The 23137-nt window shown below is 39.8% G+C and overlaps 1 protein-coding gene across 1 annotated transcript in view; it reads left to right on the top strand.

Moving 5' to 3' along the window:
• The first annotated feature begins 2445 nt into the window (after nt 1-2445).
• LOC126198460 (probable cleavage and polyadenylation specificity factor subunit 2) overlaps nt 2446-23137 on the top strand; it is a 174685-nt gene continuing 153993 nt past the window's right edge. Inside the window, exons 1-3 of the mRNA XM_049934804.1 lie at nt 2446-2579; nt 3999-4164; nt 11675-11834. Of these exons, the coding sequence (XP_049790761.1) occupies nt 4016-4164; nt 11675-11834 (309 nt within the window). The 5' untranslated portion in view covers nt 2446-2579; nt 3999-4015. The remainder of the gene's footprint in view (nt 2580-3998; nt 4165-11674; nt 11835-23137) is intronic.

Genomic DNA, 23137 nt, shown 5'->3' with positions numbered 1-23137 from the left:
ATGCACACGAAAGCATTTTATGTGGTATCTAATGCTCTCCTTTAAAACCACATTTAATTTTTTAAATGTACAATGGTGGCGCTTATCCGCAGCAGAGAACCGATTTATTATCTATGGTTGGAAAGTAAAGGCATTAATGTCTATGAGCACATCGTATCATTTGGTCTTCAAAGGACTAATCACACAATTAAGACATTACTGTTCTATTGATCTTACTCAAAACGCAACAGATGTATGCTCCTATTGAAAACTTTTGCAATATACAACAGTGGATCGTGCCAAATGTTACATTTAATATAAACATTGGTGATTCCCACTCCAAAATTCCGGTAGAACGTAATTAAATACCAAAAACGTTTCAAATGAAACTTCAATATTTGAAAGAAAACCTATGCTGAATTTTTTCCTTCAACCCATACAGAAAACGAAACGACTAAATATGAATTTTGAGAAAACTGTGAACAGATCACATCGAGCACATACTTCTCTACTGGAGTGAAAATTTAATACAGAAAAATCATTAATTGCATATTAAGTAGAAGTATGAAAAAATATCAATAGCATTTGTCTCACTGACATAGGAAAAAGTAAATTGTAATGCCAGTTTTTGATTTATGAATTTATACCAGAAATGAAGTCAGTTTTTTAAATACTGGTAAATGGACTTGAATGAATTTGTAAAACAGAAACAAAGAACAGAGTAGTGTAGTGCGCCATTCAGTAAATGAAGAATGAAAGATGTGTTACAAAATGTTGCAGTATAACACAAGATGATGTAACACTGAAAACCAGCAGTTGATTAGTCATAAATGTAAGCACCATATAATTAATCAATATGTCTTATAGCAAAAGATAGACGAGCAAATATATTGTACTTGCCATGTATACATTTTGGCAAACACTTCCGCTTTATGAAACTAGAATATGGAATCTCTAGGTATGGAAGGTTGGACAGCTGGAAGCGCACGCTTAGTTCGTCATCATTCGAACAGGAACAATAACTTTTTCGACTAGAAACTTTGAGTTTTTCTACCAACAGCTCCAACAAGTATAGCTGCAAGGCTGATTGGTCACCTTGCGCCATGACTGTAACAGTTATGCCTGTAAACAAGAAATTACTTATTAACCAATAAAAGAGAAGCGTGAAATATAAAGTAAAAAGCAGCAGAGACACAAAAACTGTTTAAATCATTTACCTTCTAAAAATGAAACTGGTAAATTTATATCATGGTAATTGTAGTTGTAATTTCTGCGACAATAAACAATGAAATGATCTAAACAAATAGCTTACAGTAGAATCTTTGGAACAAAGTTTTTCTCTCATAAATTATAATCACCGATTTTATTTTCAATATTTTATAAGCATATTCAAGTCAAAAATGGCAAGAAAATACTTGGTTTTTCCAGGTGAATACAGGAGGGTGTCAGGAGTAGATAATTCATAAATGAATCATATTATACGAATACACATTTCTTGGTTTGATGACTAGTAAGTTTAAACTTTCTGCAAAATTACGGAAACCAGTATGAACACACACTTGTCCGAAGTGATGTAATTAACAGTGTACTCATATTGCCTTCCAAATTTGCGGTTTAGGAATTGTCTTCGTTTCATTCATACAGCTATGTATGCTAAACGACTCTGTTTATAAAATTCAAGTGCTTCTGAGAATTTCGTGTATGACATTATTTGGTGAACTTTTCTTGGCTGCCACATATCATCTAGGTATACTCACTACTCGTCTCAAGTGTTTTTAGTGGTCATGTGTTTTATTAAAATTTCGAAAGGGAATAGCTTTTCATATTGAACTATTTATTAGACCAGTATCCAACTGCAACTTATTAATCTTAGTGGTTCTAGTAACTGATAAACTAATGGAAGCAATATGCCATTTTCTTACAGTAATTTTACGTTGTCTTTTGTGTTTTACTACAAGAAAATTGTAAATCATTTCGGTCAGATATGGGGCTTCGGCGACTCTATTACCTATTTGCCTGGGGCTCCCAAAACCGGATTTTGTAAAACGATTTCCAAATACCGTGACTGGATGGTAATATTAACACTTCAAAATCGCTTCTGGAAATCCACTTCTTGCAGCCGCAATCGATTTCTACGCCCATATAAACGGAACTCGTGTTGCAACATGCTTGGGCCGTCAGTTTTCATCTTTTTTTCACAAATTTTCGGCTAATATGGACAGGGTAGATTTCTGTAGAGTGGATGATAAGAAGAAACATTACACTAAACCTGTATACACCCCGTGTTATTGAATGGGAAGTAACGATTTTGATGACTAAATCAGAAACTGTAACAGCTGTTTACTACGCGCCATACTTGAGTAGGTTAGTAAATCCGCTTCAGACCTTGACATGTAAACACGACAGCGGAAAACGATATCCGAAATTCGATTTTCGTCTTTCAGAAGATGTGTCGCATGTAAACATAGTATATGTATATCATCTCTGTTTCACTATGCAACAACGTGACAAGTGAAATAATTTTACGCGAAGTGCTTTGCCAAAACAAGCCAAGTTTGAAATGCATGTTTAGGTTAAAAGATTGGAAATTATTGTTCAAGGTATTGATTACATAGATTGTAAATTATTATGAAGCAGCAAACTTCGGTGTACTTTATTCGTCGCGAACGTCGTATTTCCCCATTTGATTACAAAGAAACAATTCACTGTACTTATGCACATTGTTGTGTACTGTTGTGTTTTCGATAGAAGTGGTAACACCAGAAGTTTATTGTTCATATTAAGTGCTTTGCTGTTCAAGACTTGTATTACTCGTTCCAATAGTCAGCAAAATTATCTTGAAACGAAATTTTTTGCCCTTATTAGCCAGTGCATTCGGCTACTGCATGTAAGATGCTTTCGTCATTTGATCAAGTCATTAGGATTGTTTCGTATCAGTTTTGCAGTTCAATTCAGTGTGTATTCTTTTTGTGTTTTGTATTTCTTATGTCTGTATGTGTTTTTTTTTGTGTTTTGGTGTTTTTGGAGCATTTCATATGCTGTAGTTTACCCATTTGGGCAACTCTTTATATAACTTGCTGTGTAGGTGTTCAAGCATAGGCTGTTTGCAGGAAAGCCCCGCCGATTCTATTGACTACACTTAGATAAGAGTGACCGTTTTGTTAAGCACCATGGTCGATGCAGTTTTCTGATTCAATCCTGCCTCTGATATAATTTGGCTTGATAGTTCCAGGAGCAACTGAATGGACCACCTTGGAAATCATTGTATGTTGCTTTGATGGGCTTCCTGTGCTATCATATCAGCATTTCGCAGCTAATATCAAGTCTTAATAGATACGACTGTAGAAGCTTTTGTCTGAACTATCATGACTTGTTTCAATTGGTTGTAATGGCCATTATGCACAATTGTACATGTTGTATGTGACTATTTCGGACGTGAGTTTCATCATTTGAATGAAAAGTATATGTCAGCATAGAACTTACATTTAATAACATCCATATTGATTTTAATATTATACTTGTGACTCCACCAAACCAAATCACAAATAAAATGCACTACATGTATGGTGTGTCATGATAGTTCTGGTGAACAGGCTTGTTATAGTGCTGAAGTGTCTGTAAGGCTTAATTTAAGGCATTTCTGCAAACTTGATTGTTTGTACCAGAATAACAGAAGTGACATTCTGCAACAAATGGGAGATGTTTTGCAGAGTTGCTGTGAAATCAGCAGTGACATACGATTGTCCACCTGGTGTAGAGGAAGTTCAGTTCTCAGTATGCAGTATGGTATGAATAGCAATAGTATGGACTATACACAATGTGTTTCATATGTTGTACAGCCTTCTAACATTGTGAAATTTTCCATCATTAATGGGCATCAATAACTTAACAATGTAGATGTGAAGGGATATTAATAGATGATGCTGTGTTTTGTTGGTAATACCACAGAATAAATTAACTTAATCTGTAGATTTTTTGAAGTAGTTGTTTCTTTTTTTCACGAAAGAAAATTATTTCAGGGCACATGTAAACCACCATGACTTCAATTATAAAGGTACATGCTATTTCTGGAGCAATGGATGAATCACCTCCATGTTACATGCTCCAGGTTGATGATTTTAGGATACTGTTGGATTGTGGATGGGATGAGAAATTTGACCCAGAGTTCATGAAAGAACTGAAGAGGTAATATTATTCCACATATCATTTACATTCATTTTTATTTCATACAATGTTTGAGTGTGTGCATATGTGCTGTGGTATTTTTTCGCCTTAACAAAGACTTTCCACAGCTACAACTATATGTACTCAGTCAAATGAGAATTTTGTAAGTCACATCCGCTACAGGGTGGCTACATTTCCTTGCTCTTCTACCAGTGAATCTGAGTCCGTAATCTGCCATAGGCCTACCTTTGATTTGTTTTATATGCTCCTTCCATTTTAAATTGCTCTGTACATATACTCATTGGTTTCTAGCATAGCTACTTTTTGTGTACAACAGAATCTGCTGTGGAAAGCCTCTTCTCTCTCTCTCTCTCTCTCTCTCTCTCTCTCTCTCTCTCTCTCTCTCTCTCTCTCTCTCTCTCTCTCTCTCTCTGTGTGTGTGTGTGTGTGTGTGTGTGTGTGTGTGAGAGAGAGAGAGGGAGTGAAGGGGGGGGGGGAGTGCGTGCGGGGAAGGAGGTGTGAAGTTCCAATCATACAACTGGTCTGATATTCTGTGTACTCATATTTATTTGTTCAATAAATGGCAATAAGGAACTGCATAAAATGCCCTCCAGAAGTCACAGAATGTGGTTTTGACCTGGGTGCTTTCTTTGTCTCGTGGATGGACAGAGCGAGATGGGTTTCACAGGCCCATTGTTTTCAGAGCCCATGTTAATTTATACAGGATAGATTTTCAGTCTTCAGAAATATCAAAATACTTGAATCTGAAACAAAATATGTAATAAGTATATAATTAATATAAAGAAAGCTGTAAGTTCATCTCCAGTTTATTTTATCAGTTGCCAGCTTTGGCGATATTATGTGCCATCATCAGGCCCTCTGTTGTATACAGTGGCTGAATTTTTCAGTGACAAAATGTATGTACATCATATATGAAAAGTAACCGGTCTTCACACCAGCTTACATATGCACTACTTTGGCACACGTCAATGGTTAAACATGCAGCTGCTGATGTGCCAAAATCAGGCGTACGTAAGCTAGTGCGAAGACTGGGTATTTGTCATATGTGATGTACATACATTTTGTTATTGAAAAATTCTGCCACTATCTAGAATAGAAGGACCTGATGATGACGTATCTTATTGCCTAAACCAGTAGTTGATAAAATAAATCAGAGATGCACATTTTTTTTTTTTCTATTTATTGTGTATTTATCAGCTGCTGGCCCGCCATCCAACATACTAAGAATAGATGCACCTAAGTTGTTCCGAAATATGTTAAAAGTACCTACGTAGACGGTGTACTGTGGCTTTTCCGTTGTGTGTTGCAGTTGGTAGCTGATTGCGCAGTGAAAGATGGAAAGTTAACGATTCATGAGTCACTGCTTATGCAAGGTGGCAGAACCAATGAGAAAATAGTGTTTTTGATAAATGTCATCATGATGTCGAATGTATGAAATTATGTGGGGTTATAATGAAATAATTGATGCAGAATGCTGCCATATGAAACAGAATAGTCTGTATTCTTAGATCCCTGTGGGTTGGGTTGATTTAGTGGAAGAGACCACACAGTGAGATCATCTGTCTCATCGGATTAGGGTAAGAAGTCGGCCGTGCCCTTTCAAAGTACCATCCCGACATTTGTCTGAAGGAATTTAGGGAAATTGCGGAAAACCTAAATCTGGATGGCCGGATGCGGGATTGAACCGCTGTCCTCCCGAATGCGAGTCCAGTGCGCTAACCACTGCACCACTTCACTCGGTGTATTCCTGTCTGAATACCACCTTGCAAACGGGATATTCTGAAAATACGTCACCAAATTTGTGAAACAATGATTTGACTATGCTGCAGATCAGCCCATTGCCTCAACCAATTTTCTGACACATTTGTTGGCTATACCAGCTGACAACTATCCTAACATTTCAACCTAACATAGGCCTCAGGCTACACACCAGATCAGCCCTTTTCAATGACCAGTTTTCTTACACTGACTTCTATTGGCTTCGCCTACTCTAACAAAGCTGTAAAATTTCAGCCTAATGTAGACCTCAGGCTATGCTACACATCTGTGAAACAATATCCCAAAAAATCCTTTCTTATTCAGAGGAACATACACTGATAAGCCAGAACAATATGACCAATAACCTACTATCAGTATAAACCTGTCCAGGCAATAGCAGCATTGCCTGGCGAGGAATGACTGCTACTCAGACACTGCTTTGTGCGTGTAGTATCAGTGAGTGTGCTGTCTGTGTGTAGATTGAGGAAGGCCAGCAATCTATCTGAGTTTGACCAAGGACAGATTGTGATGGACCAGAGGCTCGGCACGAGCATTTCTGAAACTGCATGACTTGTTGGGCCTATGAGGAGTGCTATGGTGAGTGTCTTCGGCGTGTGACAAAACCTAGATGAAACCACATCCAGGCGTCATGGGATTGGGTGGCTGCCCCGCATTACAGGTTTCGGACTTCGTAGGCTGGGCAGACTGGTAAAACAGGACAGGCAGTGAACTGTGGTGGAACTAACATCAGACTTTAACCTTTTCAGACCCTCTGGCTACAATTGTGTACATTAGTTTGCTGTGTATTAGCTGCAACAGAAATATTTTTCTTCAGTGGAAACCTCATGTACACATTTGTGAATGTTCAGTCTTCATAAAAATATCAAGTGAATGTAGCAGACACAGCAGATTGTGGCCGCCAGAAAACACGGGACAGGTTGGTTAGTTATATTCCTCTGCATAACTGAATATTATTATTTTTTATTTTGCGCAGTAATTATTGAATGATCCGGTTTATTTATTACAACAGTGAGTATTTCAAAGTTAATTATTTTCGTCCATAAAAAGAAGTCAAAGTGTTCAAGTACCATTTTGATAACAGGTACATATAAGTGTATAAGTCTTGCATCTAAAATCACCTAAGAGCATTAGAGCATAAGGAAAAATTTTCTTCCTCCAGAAAAAAATCAGGTCTGAAAGGGTTAATGTTGGGCGAGTACAAGTGCGTCTGAACAAAGTGCACTGAAAACTCCTAATAATGGGTGTCCGCAGCCAACGACCCATGCATGTTCCAATGTTTTTTAACATCATGACATGGGCAGCTACAACTGAAATGTGCATGTGACCATTGGCATTGGATGTTGGCGCAGTGGCAGAGTGTTGCATGGTCTGATGAATCGTGATACCTTCTTCATCATGCTGATGGGATGACGCGAATCTGTTGTCTTCCGAGGGAGCAGCTCTTTGATACCTGTACTGTGGGACGGAGATCAGCCGGGAGCGACCCCATTTTACTCTGGTGGAGCATTCATGTGGGCATCCACAGGTCCAGTGGTGCTCATGCAAGACACCAGGATGGCCAAGGAGTATCCTACACTGGTTACAGACCATGCACACTGTGACGTAGAAATGGAGTGGTGGTGCTGGGGTTTACAGGCAGACATAATGACATTCCTATGAACAAAGTTTCATCCTTTTATTATATCCAAATATTTAAACAGTAAACTCAAGAAGTGAATCCCCAGTTAGCCTTCTAAGAGAATCAATAAAACAATTTTATCACACAGTGTTTTTTTTTTTTTAATACAACTTTTAAGATCAGTGAGAAGGGAAATTTGAATTGAAGCTTTCATTTCCCTTTTATCGTTAAGAAACATCTAATATTAAGCCAGCAGCTAATGAACCAGCATGACATAAACATACTTGGAATCAATGAAAACAAGTTTCAGATTATGTATTTGGTTCACCTTCCTGCATTTGGAATAACCAGTTTTAAAAGGACCAACAGATAACCTTTACATAAAAAAACAAATCTAATCAACTAACATTGCAGACAGAAAAAAATGGTTCAAATGGCTCTGAGCACTATGGGTCTTAATATCTGTGGTCATCAGTCCCCTAGAACTTAGAACTACTTAAATCTAACTAACCTAAGGACATCACACACATCCATGCCCGAGGCAGGATTCGAACCTGCGAGCGTAGCGGTCACGCTGCTCCAGACTGAAGCGCCTAGAAACGCACGGCCACATCGGCCGGCTTGCAGACAGAAATTGCACAGATCTCACCAGCAGTTAACAAGAAAGATTTAAATTTACCCACTGTGTTCACCGTCCTGCATTTCAGAATAAATGATATTAAAATGACGACAGGTAATCCTTACACAATAAACAAGTTCATTCCTACTTTGAATACTTATTCATATACAGCCCTCCTTCCAAAATGTGAACATCATCTTTTTCAACAATAATCAAATGAATAACAGGACACGGGGTACTTAACATAATGTAATGAATATGGTTCTTGTCAAGACAAGCACGTGCATCCCAAAACCACATGGACTCAATACAATAACCTTTGTGTGCACCAGTAATGTACTTCAGTACAACCAAGTCACTCAGTTGTGTGAGCAATAAATGCACTTTTACAGGCTGTAACGGCCACACAAATCCACATAGGCTAAAAGTTGCAAATGGCCACCTCGACCAACATCATATATATTTTTTTTTTATGTGGTTGTTTAACATTGCTCAGGGTCCACAGTTTGGCAAATGGAGTTATGCAGCAGTTCCAGCGAGCCCCTTCACAAAATTCTTCATGCCCACTAGATCCAACAACGGCTTGGAACCTCTGGTTGACCAACAGCGTGGCTCAACCAGTCCAACGGATCATCAATGCAAAGACTGCAACCACTCTTCATTTGCCGACTCTTGCCACAGTGAGAAGTTTTTGTCATCCAAATCTGGAAGGTTCTGCCTGCACACTGCCAGCAGCATGGATGAGAGTGATCCCAGAGCACCCTCTCAGTCATTGCAGCTGCCAGAAGCACCACTCAGCGGGAATTCAAAGTGGCGGCCGCTGGTGTCGGAATCAAACCGTCACATACGCCCCTTCATGACAATGATGTCACCCGATGACAGTGGAGTTTTTCAACAAAACAATGCTCCATGTCACAAGGCCATAAGTGTGATGGAGTGATTCAAGGAACACAGTGGCAAGTTCCAGTTGATGTGCTGACCTCCCAACTGTCCACATCTGAACCAAATCCAGCACATCTGGAATGTGATTGAATGTGGTGTCAGAGCTCATGCCACCCCCCCCCCCCCCCTCAACCCCCCCACCCCCCAGAATTTACAGGAATTAGGTACAAACTCCCTCCAGTGACTTACCAAGGCCTCATTGCTTCCATGCCACAACACATCGCCGCTGTTATTCGTGCCAAAAGTGGACATACTGACTATTAGGTAGGTGATCATAATGTTCTGGCTGATCACTGTACATTACAAGAAATAAATGCAAAAACCAGAAACCGTCCTTACAAGCCGTAAAGGTCAGATCAGTAATTGTCAGTCTCATGCTCTCCATGTCGAAAACGAAAGTAATCAGTTTGTACCTTCTGCTAAAACAAGTCATTAAATTCAGCGATTCTCAATGGCTACAGTGTACTATCACCTGATTGGCTATGAACAACGAGAACAAATTGTCAACAGCAGCATGCAGTGGAAGAGCTGCAGAACACTGTACGTGATCTTTAACCTAAAATGCTGCAACAGACAAATGTCAGAGACATGGCCTATAACTTTCGGCTTCTGTCTGACTACCCTTCTTGAAAACTGGTATGATCTGTGTATTTTTCCAATATTTATATATGCTTCAGTCCTCCAGCAACCTCCAATACACTGCTGCTGGAAGAGGAATGAGTTCTTTTGCATACTCTATATGTAATTGTATTGGTATCCTGTCACGTCTAGCAAGTTTTCCTCTGTTGAGCGGTTTCAGCAGCGTTTTCTATTCCATGGTCACTTACACTATGTGATCAAAAGTATTCGGAGACCCCCATAAACATAGGTTTTTCATATTAGATGCACTGTGCTGCCACCTACCACCAGGTACTCCATATCAGCAGCCTCAGTAGTCATTAGACATTGTGAGAGAGCAGAACAGGGCACTCCACAGATCTCACGGACTTCGAACGTGGCCAGGTGATTGGGTGTCACTTGTGTCATACATCTGTACACGAGATTTCCACACGGCTAAACATCCCTAGGTCCACTGTTTCCGATGTGATACTGAATTGGAAACGTGAAGGGACACATACAGCACAAAAGTGTACAGGCCGACCTCATCTGTTGACTGACAAAGACTGCCGACAGTTGAAGAGGGTCAGACATCTATCCAGACCATCACACAAGAATTCCAAACTGCATCAGGATCCACTGCAAGTACTATGACAGGCGGGAGGTGAGAAAACTTGGATTTCATGGCCAAATGGCTACTCATAAGCCACACAGCATGCCGATAAATGGCAAACGACACCTTGCTTGGTGTAAAGAGTGTAAACATTGGGCGATTGAACAATGGTAAAAGTTGTGTGAAGTTACAAATCATGGTACACAATGTGGTGATCCGATGGAAGGGTGTGGGTATGATAAAAGTCCAGTGAACATCATCTGCCAGTGTGTGTAGTGCCAACAGTAAAATTTGGAGGCAGTGATATTACAGTGTGGTCATGTTTTTTCCTTGTTGTTTTGCATGGCACTATTACAGTACAGGCCTACATTGATTAATGGACTGGCCTGCACAGAGTCCTGACCTGAATCCTAAAGAACACCTTTGGGATGTTTTGGAATGCCAATTTCATGCCAGGCCTCACCGACCGACATTGATACCTCTCCTCGGTGCAGCATTCTGTGAAGAATGGGCTGCTGTTACCCAAGAAACCTTCCAGCACCTGACTGCATGTATGCCTGTGATAATGGAAGCTATCATCAAGGCTAAGGGTGAGCCAACACCATATTGAAATCCAGCGCTACTGATGAAGGGCACTACAAACTTGTAAATCAATTTAAGCCAGGTGTCCGGATACTTTTGATCATACAGTGTAGATGCAATACCTGTCCCATACATCCTCCCATTACCACCTAGTCAAGTCTGGTCAGAAGCATCACATATCAGGTGCTGGATATTCTTGTCATGCCCCGAAATGAGGAATGTCTTACCCACTCACAGTGGTACACCACTGCCCGTCAAATCTATACAATATACTCGTCCATCCCTACTCCTAACCAGTCACAAAACTTTAATTTTTCAGTCAGTATTCATTTTGAGGGCTATGCTCCTTCATCAGTTGGTAGGTTTGCTCTGTAGTTCCAAAAGTATTTACGTGGTGCAAATTGCGTACAATCCTTCATCCGGGTCCAGACTGAGCTCACTTGATCTGTTAGTGATGGTACTCTCATTCTGTGCATCATTGCTCTCTATTATTTTTGGTTCCTGCATATATAATGTGCAACAAAAAAGAATGATTATGTTTGCATATCGCTTGTGCATTTTCATTATAAATTCTGTTTATTGCAATTGTATTTGCACTTACTATTATTACTCTTTTACTAAAAGATAACAGTAATAAAAATGAGATGTAAGTAATTGAGCCTTTTCTGTCTTTGTTCTTTTTAGCTATTGGTGTCTTCAACAGATAACTGTGATTAAGAAAATTCAATGACAGTTTACATTTTATTGTATTTTTCTGCAGGTATGTTCACCAGATAGATGCAGTGCTGCTCTCATATCCAGATCCACTACATTTAGGAGCACTGCCATACCTTGTTGGCAAATGTGGCCTCAACTGTCCAATTTATGCTACAATTCCAGTCTACAAAATGGGACAGATGTTTATGTATGATTTGTATCAGGTAATTACTTTTTTCAGCACCTCTTGTAGTTGTGTTTTGTAGAGTGACACCCCATCTTATGACATACGCTGACGTAACCTCTTTCATATCGATCTGGCACAACCTGAAAAAATGACAGCTGGATTGATTAAACTGAATTGAGCCAGCATGCCTTATGAACCAGCAGTGAAATGATGATTAGGCAAGAAAGTCACTAATCACGTAGCCCAACACATTAAGCATGTAATTTACACAAACCGTGTGGAGAAGAAGATAATTGGGGGGGGGGGGGGGAGTGAGAAATGGCTGGAGAGGGAGAAATTGTTAAGTGTTGTACAGAATTCACACTCTGTTGTAAAGCAATTAGTAGTAGTATAAATTGTACCATTTTTGTGAGAAACGTATGTAGATGTAGTTCTCTAGTGTGAGTACAATGTTAACTGAGATTTAGCAGTGTATGTCATATATGATATGATTTGAGCTGGTTGAATACACATAGAAAGAGCATTAAATTTCTCCTACAGTTTCCACTATGTATTGTGACGTTACATACCACTCCAAAATAGTGATGTGTACCATTACATATTCTTACTGATGACTGTTACTTGCGGATGAAAACCATAAAATAAGTTATTGTAGAGGAGAGCACTAATATTCCCTGGATCTGCTATTTTATATGCTTGTGGAAAATGGTGAATGATATGTAGCTGCAAGATGGAATTGTGATCACAATAACTTCACAAGAGAAAGTACCTTAGCAAACATGGCTATAGAAGGTTAGAATATCGCCGACCTACTTTGGAGAAGTGTCAAGTCCTCAGAGAATACGTAATTTTGATGATAGTTGTGACATTTATTCAGACCAATGAAATGTTACATTCGGATTTGCTCATTCTATGTAGAGACTTCATGTTGGATGTTGATAGAAGATTAATGTCCAGTTAATCGTATATATGTTTCTGGACGGCCCTTTGTAATGGCACATTGTCATCCATAAAAATTCCATCTTTGTTTGGAACATGGAGTTCATAAAGGGCTGCAAATGGTGTCCAAGGAGCCGAACAGAACTATATCCAGTCGGTGATCGGTTCCATGTAATGTAAACAAAGCCCACATCAATATGGAGTCATCACCAGCTTGCACAGTGCCTTGTTGACAGCTTGGATACAGAGTTTCGTGAGGTCTGCATCATACTTGAACCCTACCATCAGCTCTTACCAACTGGAATCGGGCTTATCAAACTAGGCCACGGTTTTCCAAAGGCACTAGTGTCGGTCATATACTGCCATAGCCTGTTAACGCCAGATTTCACTGCACAGTCGTAACAGATATGTTCGCCCATCCCACATTGATTTCTGGGGTTATGTCTCGCAGTCTTGCTTGTCTGTTAACACTGACAACTTGACAGAAGTCATTAAGTGACGGCCGACGGCCACTGCATTGCCCATTATAAGAGGTAATGTCTGAAATTTGGTATTCTTGGCACACTCTTGACACTGTTGATCTCAGAATATTCAATTCCCTAATGATTTCCGAAATGGAATGTCCCATGCGTCTAGCTCTACCAAATTCCACATTTAGAGTCTGTTAATTCCCGTTGGCAGCCATATTCATGTCAGAAAACTTTTCACATTAATCATCTAAGCACAAATAACAGCTTCACCAATGCACTGCCTTTTATTCCTTGTGTTTGTGTTACTGCTGCCCACTGTACATGTGCCTATTACCATCCTGTGACTTTCCTCACTTTGGTGTGTATGAGCTACAAATACTAGTGCTCTTCCTATATTAGTTAAAACAGTTAAGAAGGATTGTTTTTGTGGTGATAAATTAATAGACATGGTGTAACAACTTATGAAGAAGGTTTTTAAGACTGCAGGATGGGAAATTAATGGACTGTAGTATTAATGGGTGGTGACTGAACACAATGAGCGTACGACAATTCCGTAATAGTTGACACTGCAAGAGGCAGTTGCTCAATGGCTTCACTACATCACCGAGTTACAATGTCACAGTGCACCCTGCGTGGTGCGCAGCCAGATTGAGTAAGATGAGCCATACTTATTCAAGAACAATTTTTAATGAAACGTATGTTGAGTGAGAACTGGGTTGCTTTTTAATGGACTTCTTTTACAAAAGTATTGGTGACTTGTGATTTGGGGAAGTGTTATTCAGGTATTATTATGCACTTGTGTCAAACTTAATATTTCAGGAAAGTGTACAGATTAAGATATAGTAGAAATACCATATTCCACTTTAACATCATTAGAGGAAAGTGGGTAATTAAATTAATTGAACGAAAGGTTCAGGAAAAAACTGAGTCATCTCTTAATACAGCTCTTTCACCAGTTGTCTGTGAACATTCTATTTGGGACAAACTCTTTAAGTTTAGTACACAGCTGCTGCTTAGCTGGTGGGAGAAATATACAAATAAATTTTGTGGACAGTTTCGAACTAAGTGGAATGATCTTTGTTGCCGATTTATCTGATGATCTTTGTTGCCGATTTATCTGAACAAAGCTTTAAGGGAAAAAATTACTGATGGGAGGAGAAAAACAAGATTCAGTTGTAAATTTATTTGATAAACAAAGAGATATTTAAATACTGCTGTAGAATAAAAAAGGAGATATGAAAAGAAAATTCAAATGCAAGGTATAAGACCGCAGACCTATATCAAATAAAATTAAAAAAAATGGTCAATACATGCAGCCATAGAAGGGTATTGGAACATACTTTTCAATGCCATTGGCACAATGTGTTTTTAGATGACATGCCAAGAGGTTATTTCACCTAGAGACTGAGAGTAAACTCTGATTTACCGGTAGCTTTAAGATGACCTACACAAAACCGAGTAATCATATGATAGGAAGTGAAGTTAGGGAGGGAAGAGGAGAGAGAGAGTAGGCCGTATGGTTTTCAAACAGGATGCTGTACTGTAGTATATGTAGTAAGGTAGGAAATAGGATAAGGTTACTACAGAAGGTGGAATGATTCGATATTGTAATGGTCAGTCCCCTATGGAATCACCCAAGAGTAGCAGGATGTCTATTGGTTGTCAGGGTGTCAAGTATGGGTGGCCTCAGGCAATGAGTAATACCATGTCATGGCAACAGTGAAGCCAGAGAATCCTCTCAGAAGATAAACAGCTTTTATTGGCAGGTTATTCTCTACTGCTAAGTCAGCCAAAGCCCAAGGCCGGAAACCAATGAGGTGACAGTATGTGTAGATTGCAGTGCTGGCAGCAGCCTGCTGGGTGACCTTGTTGAGATACATGGTGTCATCACAGCCCCATGCTTGAGGGGTAGCCAGCAGCAAGTGTTGTCGACAACCTGGAAGTGACTAGCTGGGCTCAGCATGGCCCAGATTGAACCCGGAACTCCCAACATGGAGTGCTAGACACTGGTGCTCACTCATCGGCCCTCAAGGGTAGCCCCAGTTCAGCACCCAAAAGCATAAGGCTAGATGACGCTAGCAGGTGTGTGACTGCATCTAGTAGCTGACTGCGGAGTCCGGAGGCTGCCAAGTGATGCAGAAGGTGTATCAGTGCTGAGGCCAGAGTTGAAGTCAGGATTAAGGTTGAAGCACAGCATGGTGCCAGCGGTAGTCATGTCAGCAGCCCAGTCTGACATCAAGACAGGACAAACTCAATGTTCAGCAATGAGGCAACGTTAAGTGATCTTCCGCTGAGATGGAGGCCCGGATATACTTTTCCGGTTGGGGTTGTTGTGATGAAATGCACTACTTCTTGCCATGTATGCCTCAAAAGTAGTGCATCACATGTCGGTGCTGAACAACATGGCCTGTTGCAGGACAGCTTGCTGAGTGCAGGATGCTGAAGTAGCCGCATTACAGGACCTGCCATTGAAATTTATTAACTAGTAGCCCACTTGCCAAAGCCACTCGAGCCAATGCCGCAATAACTCCACCCTCCTTCGAAAGAATACGGTCATCCTAATTCTTGTCTGCTGCTGAATTTGTGAACTTATTATAATTACATGATTCTATTTCACTTTCATTTCTACTTTTCCACACCTTTTATGTACAGTTTGTCCTGTATTGTTTTTATTCACAGTCATTACTCATCATGTAGAGCGTCTGTCTTTAATATGCCCTCTTGGCAGTTGTACCAACTTTCTCGTAAGGATAGAAGTGTGTGGACCTAGAAGGCATTAAGAAACTATATACCCACTTTTTTCCATGTGCTGTCCTCCTTTACTTTTATACTTAATGTTAACAAAATACCACTTCCCTTCTTTAACCTAGTTAACGCATCCTTCACACGTTGCAAAATGATCAACATGTTGCACTGTCTACATAACATCAACGCTTCTGTACCAGACTAAATTAAACATGCTAAGTTTCCACAATATAATTACATAGCCCCCGTAAATAGGCATCTCACCTAGAATTTTCTTTAACATATTACATACTGTCGTATTTCAACAGCAGTAAAATGTCTCCTTTATGCTTCTATGTAACCTCTTGCATGAGTGTAGTACCTTCTACAATTTGAAACTCAGCATTCATAAATACATTCAAACATAGTAAACTGCACATCGCTGTAAAAACATTTTCATGAATGTAGTCATATAGGTATGGTAACTGACTGACTTGAGGTGGTTTGAGTGACATAAACAACAGAAAGACTGTCAAACAAAGCTTTCGACCAAACAGGTCTGCATCAGAACAGACAAAAATGCGCACGTGCACGTGCGCAACTCAGACTCACATGGCCACAGTCTCTGGCTGCCATGACCAGACTGGAAGCAGCAGCGCATGATGGGAGAAACAAATTAAGTGGTTGGGGTGGGGAGGAGGCTGAGGCAGGGAGCAGAAGGGATAGCAGGGTAGGGGTGGGGGTGGTAAACTGCTACTTGTGGGAGTATACAGTGGTGAAGTGGGGAGAGGGTAAGGCAGACAGCTGCTGTAGGGAGATTAAACAGAGAGCAGGCGGGGGGGGGGGGGGGTGAGTTGAAAAGGAGAGAAGTGAAAGGACTATGGGTGCATTAGTGAATAGAGGGCTGTGTAATGCTTTAATGGGGACAGAAGGGGATAGGTAGGTAAAGGACACTGACAAAGGAGATTGAGGCCAGGAGGATTATGGCAACATAGGATATACTGTAGGGTAAGTTCTCACCTGCACAATTCAGAAGGGAGAGATCCAGATGGCACAGGCTGCGAAGCAGTCACTGAAATGAAGAATGTCATGTTGGACAACGTGCTCAGCAACTGAGTGGTCCAGCTGTTACTTGGCCACAGTTTGTTGTTGGACCTCCACATAGACAGCTAGCTGCTTGTTGTTGTGCCCACGTAGGATGCAGCACTGTGGTTGCAGCTTAGTGTGTAGTTCACATCACTGGTTTCACAAGGATAGATTATGCTTGTGAATGGACTGGAGTAGGTGGCGCTGGAGGATATAAGGGACAGGTCTTGCATCTAGATCTGTTTCAAGGATATGAGTCATGAGGCAAGGGATTGGGAGCAGGGGTTGTGTAGGGATATATCCCACAAGCAGCACTTTACCGTTCCCCACCCCTTCCCTTCTCACTGGTGCTGTGCATAAGAAATAAAGGAAATTGGTTACCACATATGGTTAACAGTGAAACACAGCAAAGCTGACAGTAGTCTACTGCTGAGGTAAGATTTTTCGGATGGCTAATACCACAGATGGTGGACAGCCACCGTGCAGGAAGGAGAGAGGGGAAGGACTGTTTCTCGACCCCCACCTTGTGCCTCACAGGCTTTCTTCTCAGCTGCCTGCTGTACATAAGGAAGACTTTTTCAATGTAAGGTTTGATTGAATTACTTGTTGACTGAAATCACATGGCACATCTCTAATATAAAGATATTTCAGGTAATATGACAGAAAAATTGCATAGATTTTATGTTTGACAAAAGCAGATTGTGGATGAGTACTAACTATTTGTTCCCTCAGTAGCACTGTTGTTTGAGGTGGAAAAGAATCTAATTTCATTGCACATAAACCTTTATATCTGTGGATTTTAAGTTTGTTATGGAAGACATTTGTTAACATGTCAGAATACAAAACAGCTGCCTAAGTTTCAATTTTACTCCGAAACCAATATGAATTACTCCTTCCATATCACTGTACCACGCAAACACATCTACCATTTTTACTTTATTCCTACTCTTTATTTACCTGTTTTCACATATTTAGTTTAATGTTTATATGTTACATATTGAGGGATCAGGGTGCAAGCAACTGAAGACTGTGGCACACGTTGGAACAAATCATATCTGTTGTCTGGGCTGTGAGGTCATACTTGAATCATTCCAGTGACTGGCAGAAAAGGTTGAGAAGACCAGCCTTGTGCACAAAGTTTCAACAAAGCTCATAATTTGTAGCATTTTCCCCAGATCTTATCATGGCTCCTTGGTTCTGAGTCGAGTGGAAGGACTGAACCAGACTTCGGAAGTTCTGTGACAAACTAGGCTGCGACTTCCTGGTCTTGCGCCATAGGGTTGAGAACTGTAAGATGCCCCTAAATGGCTCATATGTGCATTAAACATAAGAGGCTGCTACCCAGATAGATGATTGTGTGTGAGGTGACACAGGGGTTCTGTAGATTAGGCGACTCTCCATTCAATCCAGATATCAGTAGCTGTAGGAAACCCAGAAATACCAGTGTAAGATTGAAAGAAATGCCTCCCACGGGTGAGAGTGTTAAAATCCTTGTTGTTAACTGTGTAAGCATTCACAACAAAGTGCCAGAGTTCGAAGCACTCTTGAAAAACAGTGAAGTTCACATAATACTGGGTACAGAAAGCTGGTTGAAACCTTAAATTGATAGCAGTGAGATTTTTGGAGAAAGTTGAAGTGTATATCAAAATGATAGGCTAATGGGAAATTGAGGTGATGTATTTGTCACAGTAGACAAGAAACTCAAATCCTCTGAGATAGAAATTATAGCTACATGTAAGATTGTTTGGGCAGGACTCTGTATCAGGAGTGGGCATAAAATTGTAATTGGATCCTTGTACTACCCTCCAGACTCATCTCCTGATGTAACGAAAACCTCAGTTCACTTATATGTAAGTTCCGCAATCGTACTGTATTCATTGATGGAGATTTTATCCAACTATCAATTGGGAAAATTGCTGTTAATGGTTAGTTTGATAAGACATCCTGTGAAACATTAGTAAACGTCTTCTCCGAAAACTATGCAGAACAGATAGTTCGGAACCCCACTCATGATGGAAATATATTGGATCTAATGGCAGCAAATAGATGTGACCTCCATGAGGCTGTCCACATTGAAACTGGTATGGCAACAAAGACAAGCAGAAAGGTAGATATGGTCAGGAAACTAGATAAAAACCAGTAGCGTCATATCTCGATGAGGAACTTGAAATTCTCAGGGTAGGAGCATATAGAGGAACTATGGCTCAATTTTAAAAGAATAATTGACCATGCACTGAATAGATATGGACCCAGTAGAACAATTTGTAATGGGAGGGACCCTCCATGGTATACAGTCACTGTAAAGAAACTTGTAAAAAAAAACAGAGTACTACATAATAGGTGTAAAACAGCATAGGACTATAGATAGAGAGATACTAAATGAAACTTGTTTGGCTATCAAGAGGTCAGTACTTGAAACTTTTAGTGACTACCACAGCAGAATATTGTCAAATGATCTTTCGACCGAGCGAGGTGGCGCAGTGGTTAGCACACTGGACTCACATTCGGGAGGACGACGGTTCAATCCCGTCTCCGGCCATCCTGATTTAGGTTTTCCGTGATTTCCCTAAATCATTTCAGGCAAATGCCGGGATGGTTCCTTTGAAAGGGCACGGCCGATTTCCTTCCCAATCCTTCCCTAACCCGAGCTTGCGCTCCGTCTCTAATGACCTCGTTGTCGACGGGACGTTAAACACTAACCACCACCACCATCAAATGATCTTTCGCAAAATCCAGATATGTTCTGGTTGTACGTAAAGGTTGTTAGTGGCAGCAAAGTTAATGTCCAGTCCCTAGCGAATGGCACAGGAACTGAAATTAAGGATGGCAAAGCAAAAGCTGAAATGCTTAACTCTGTTTTCAAATGTTCCTTCACAAAGTAAACCCTAGGAGTATTGCCACTATTAAATGCTTATATCACTGAAAATATTAGTGAAATCAGTATTAGTGTTTTTGATGGTGAGAAACAGCTAAAATTTAAGTTGAACAGAGCTCCAGGGGCTGATGGAATCTATATCAGATTGTTAGCCTTTCTTCTAATTATAATGTATCATAGATACTTCGAACAAAAAATTGTGCCCAGCAATTGGAAGAAAGAACAGGTAAAACTCATCTACAAGAATGGTAGTAGAAGTGATCCACAAAACTTCTGTTCAGTATCTTTGACATTGATTTGTTGTAGAGTCTCAGAACACAATCTGAGTTCAAACATAATGAGGTATCTTCAACAGAATGATCTTCACCATGTCAACCAGCGTGCACTCCGAAAACATTGATCATGTGAAATGCAACTCGCACTTTCTTCATGTATCATACTGAAAGCTTTGTATCAAGGCAGTCAGGTAGATGCAGCTGCATAAATATTTAGTCAGATATTGATAAGATTTCAAAGTGGTGTAAAGATTGGCAACTTGCTTTAAATGTTAATAAATGAAAAATTGTGCACTTATAAAATAAAAAAAAAAAAACATAGTATCATATGACTATAATATCAGTGAGTCACAACTCATACAAATACCTGATTGTAACACTCTGTAGGGATATGAAATGGAATGATCATATACATTGTGGGTAAAGCAGTAGCTACTTTGGTTCATTGGTAGAACACTGGGGAAGTACAATCAATCTACAAAGGAGATTTCATACAAAACACTCATGCAACTCATTCTGGAATATTGCCCAAGGAAATAAGACTAACAGGGGATATTGAGTGTATTCAGAGAAGTGCAGCACGGATGGCCACAGGTTTGTTTGACCCATGGTAGAGTCTTACGGCAATGTTGAAGAAACTGAACCGTCAGACTCCTGAAGGTACAAATGAACTATCCTGAGAAAGCCTACTAAAAAAGTTTCAAGAACTAAGAATGTACCGCAACCTACTATGTATCACTCATGTAGAGATCATTCGTTCTTCCTGTGCTCTGTATGTGAATGGAACAGGAAGAAACCTTGATAACTGGTACAATGAAACCTAACCTTTGCCATGCACTTTTGTGTTGATATGCAGAATATGAATATAGATAGTCCACGGACAAACTACATGTGATTTTCTTGTGAAATTGAAATCTATAGATGACCATACATGAGAAGAAAGATTGTGTCCTGGCACCAAGAAAATCTCAAGGATTTCTACTTTGGCAAGGATTTATGCCCTTCCCTTTGACATGATGCTGATTGTTCTAATATTTACTTCTGATAGATTCGTTCTACTGATATATTTCTTCAAACAATGGAAACTCCAGGTAAGAATATCAACAGTGAAGGAGACGACAGATTGTTACTTACAGTAAAGAAGACACACAAAGTTCGAGACAGGCACCATTAAATGACGTTCACGTAAAACTTTCGGCCACAGCCTTTGTCAGTAAAAACACACACACACACACACACACACACACACACACACACACAATTCACAAACACACACCCCTCACGCACACGCAACCAGCATCTCAGGCCAGAATACATCATCACATGGGATGCAAGCAGCAATCTGCAGGGGGGCAAGGAAGGGAAAGCGATAGTGGTGTATGGATCCCTACTTGTCGCTGTTGATGCCACCTCCCTATACACCAACATCCCTCATGCTCATGGTCTTACCACTATTGAACAATGCCTTTCCCAGTGCCCTTCAGACTCCAAACCCACTGCCTCATTCTTCATACACTGTACTAACTGTATCCTAACCTACAACTACTTCTCATTTGAAGGGGAGATATATAAACAAATCTGTGGCACAGCCATGGGCACCCACATGGCACCCTTGTATGCCAACATTTTTGTGGGTTATCTAGAGGAGACATTCCTAGCCTCCCAAAACACCAAACCCCTAGTCCAGTTCAGGTTCTTAGAGTACATACACCAAATAGCTGCGTATAATAAGTAATCTTTGTTTACGACAGACTGTTTTGGCTTAATCGCCATTTTCAAATACCAGCAGTTACAATTTTGGTGAGAACAGGTGTGGATGCCAATGTCATTCATATTAAAGTATCAGTCGTATACTCACGTCTTGATTGGCGCAACATCCATATTTAATAGTTAGTGGACTGTTTTGTAACTGTCACTGCTGTAATAAGATCGTAAATGATGTCAGGGTGTTGAAAATAAAATGTTAATTATAACAGGACAGCAGTTTGACAGTTCTATTCTTACGACGCTATATGTTTACAAAGATTGTGCAGATGAACAGCGGTATTATTTAATCAATTAAAATTTGTTATGATTATCTTTGGTTGTTGCATATCTGACTTTTGATTTAGGGCCTATCCATTTTTGTGTTCTGAAAGTTCATTAAAGTTTGTAAGGTAGTACCTGTGTCTAAATTCTGTATGTTCATTTAGCATTTTTTGTGGATATTTTCTCATATACATATAAATTTGTAATTCCTCAAGAATGTTCATTGCAAACCCATTTGGTATTTTGTGCAGAATCTGCAGAGCATTTTTGATAGTATCAGCAGTGTGATTTTGTTTTTTCAAGTGTAGAAAGCAGCTCAGATAATTATGTTTGTTCTCTCTAATGTGTTCTTTATACCTCATGTTAAAATATCTTCCTGTTTGGCCAATGTAAATGCTATTACAGCTGCCACATGTGATTTTATATATGCCTGGGTCATCATATTTCGGTGTTCTAGTGTTGGCGGAACGTAATTTTATAGGCAGGTTGTTATTGGTTCGAAAGGCTAGTTGAATATTTGTGGCTTTAAAAGGTGCATTAATTCTGTTGGAGATTCTACCAAGGTAGACTGCTGCTACGTATCTTATTTTCTGTGTAGGTGATGTTTCTCGAGTTAGGCATATACCGTTATGTATTGTGTTCTGCTTTTGTGTTTTACATTTGTAATATAATTTTGCAATTATGTTGAGGTCAAAATAATTTGTATAGGCTATATAATGAAGTGTGTTAAGTTCTTTTTGAATTTCTGGTTTTTCTAATAGGAGGTTATTTAATTTATTAGTCATTGAATGGAAAAATGCTAGTTTACGAGCCATTGGATGACAGGAATTGGGATTTATAATATTGTCAGAAGTGATGTTCTTTCTATAGATATCCAATGTATGACAATTATTATTTTTGCCAATTGTGAGGTCTAGATAGTTAATGGTATTGTCTTTCTCAG

Source organism: Schistocerca nitens, chromosome 1 (genome assembly GCF_023898315.1).
Source record: "Schistocerca nitens isolate TAMUIC-IGC-003100 chromosome 1, iqSchNite1.1, whole genome shotgun sequence".
NCBI classification, from domain to species: domain Eukaryota; kingdom Metazoa; phylum Arthropoda; class Insecta; order Orthoptera; family Acrididae; genus Schistocerca; species Schistocerca nitens.
The sequence above is the reverse complement of the archived record's forward strand: the minus strand, read 5'-3'. Positions and strand labels throughout refer to the sequence as shown.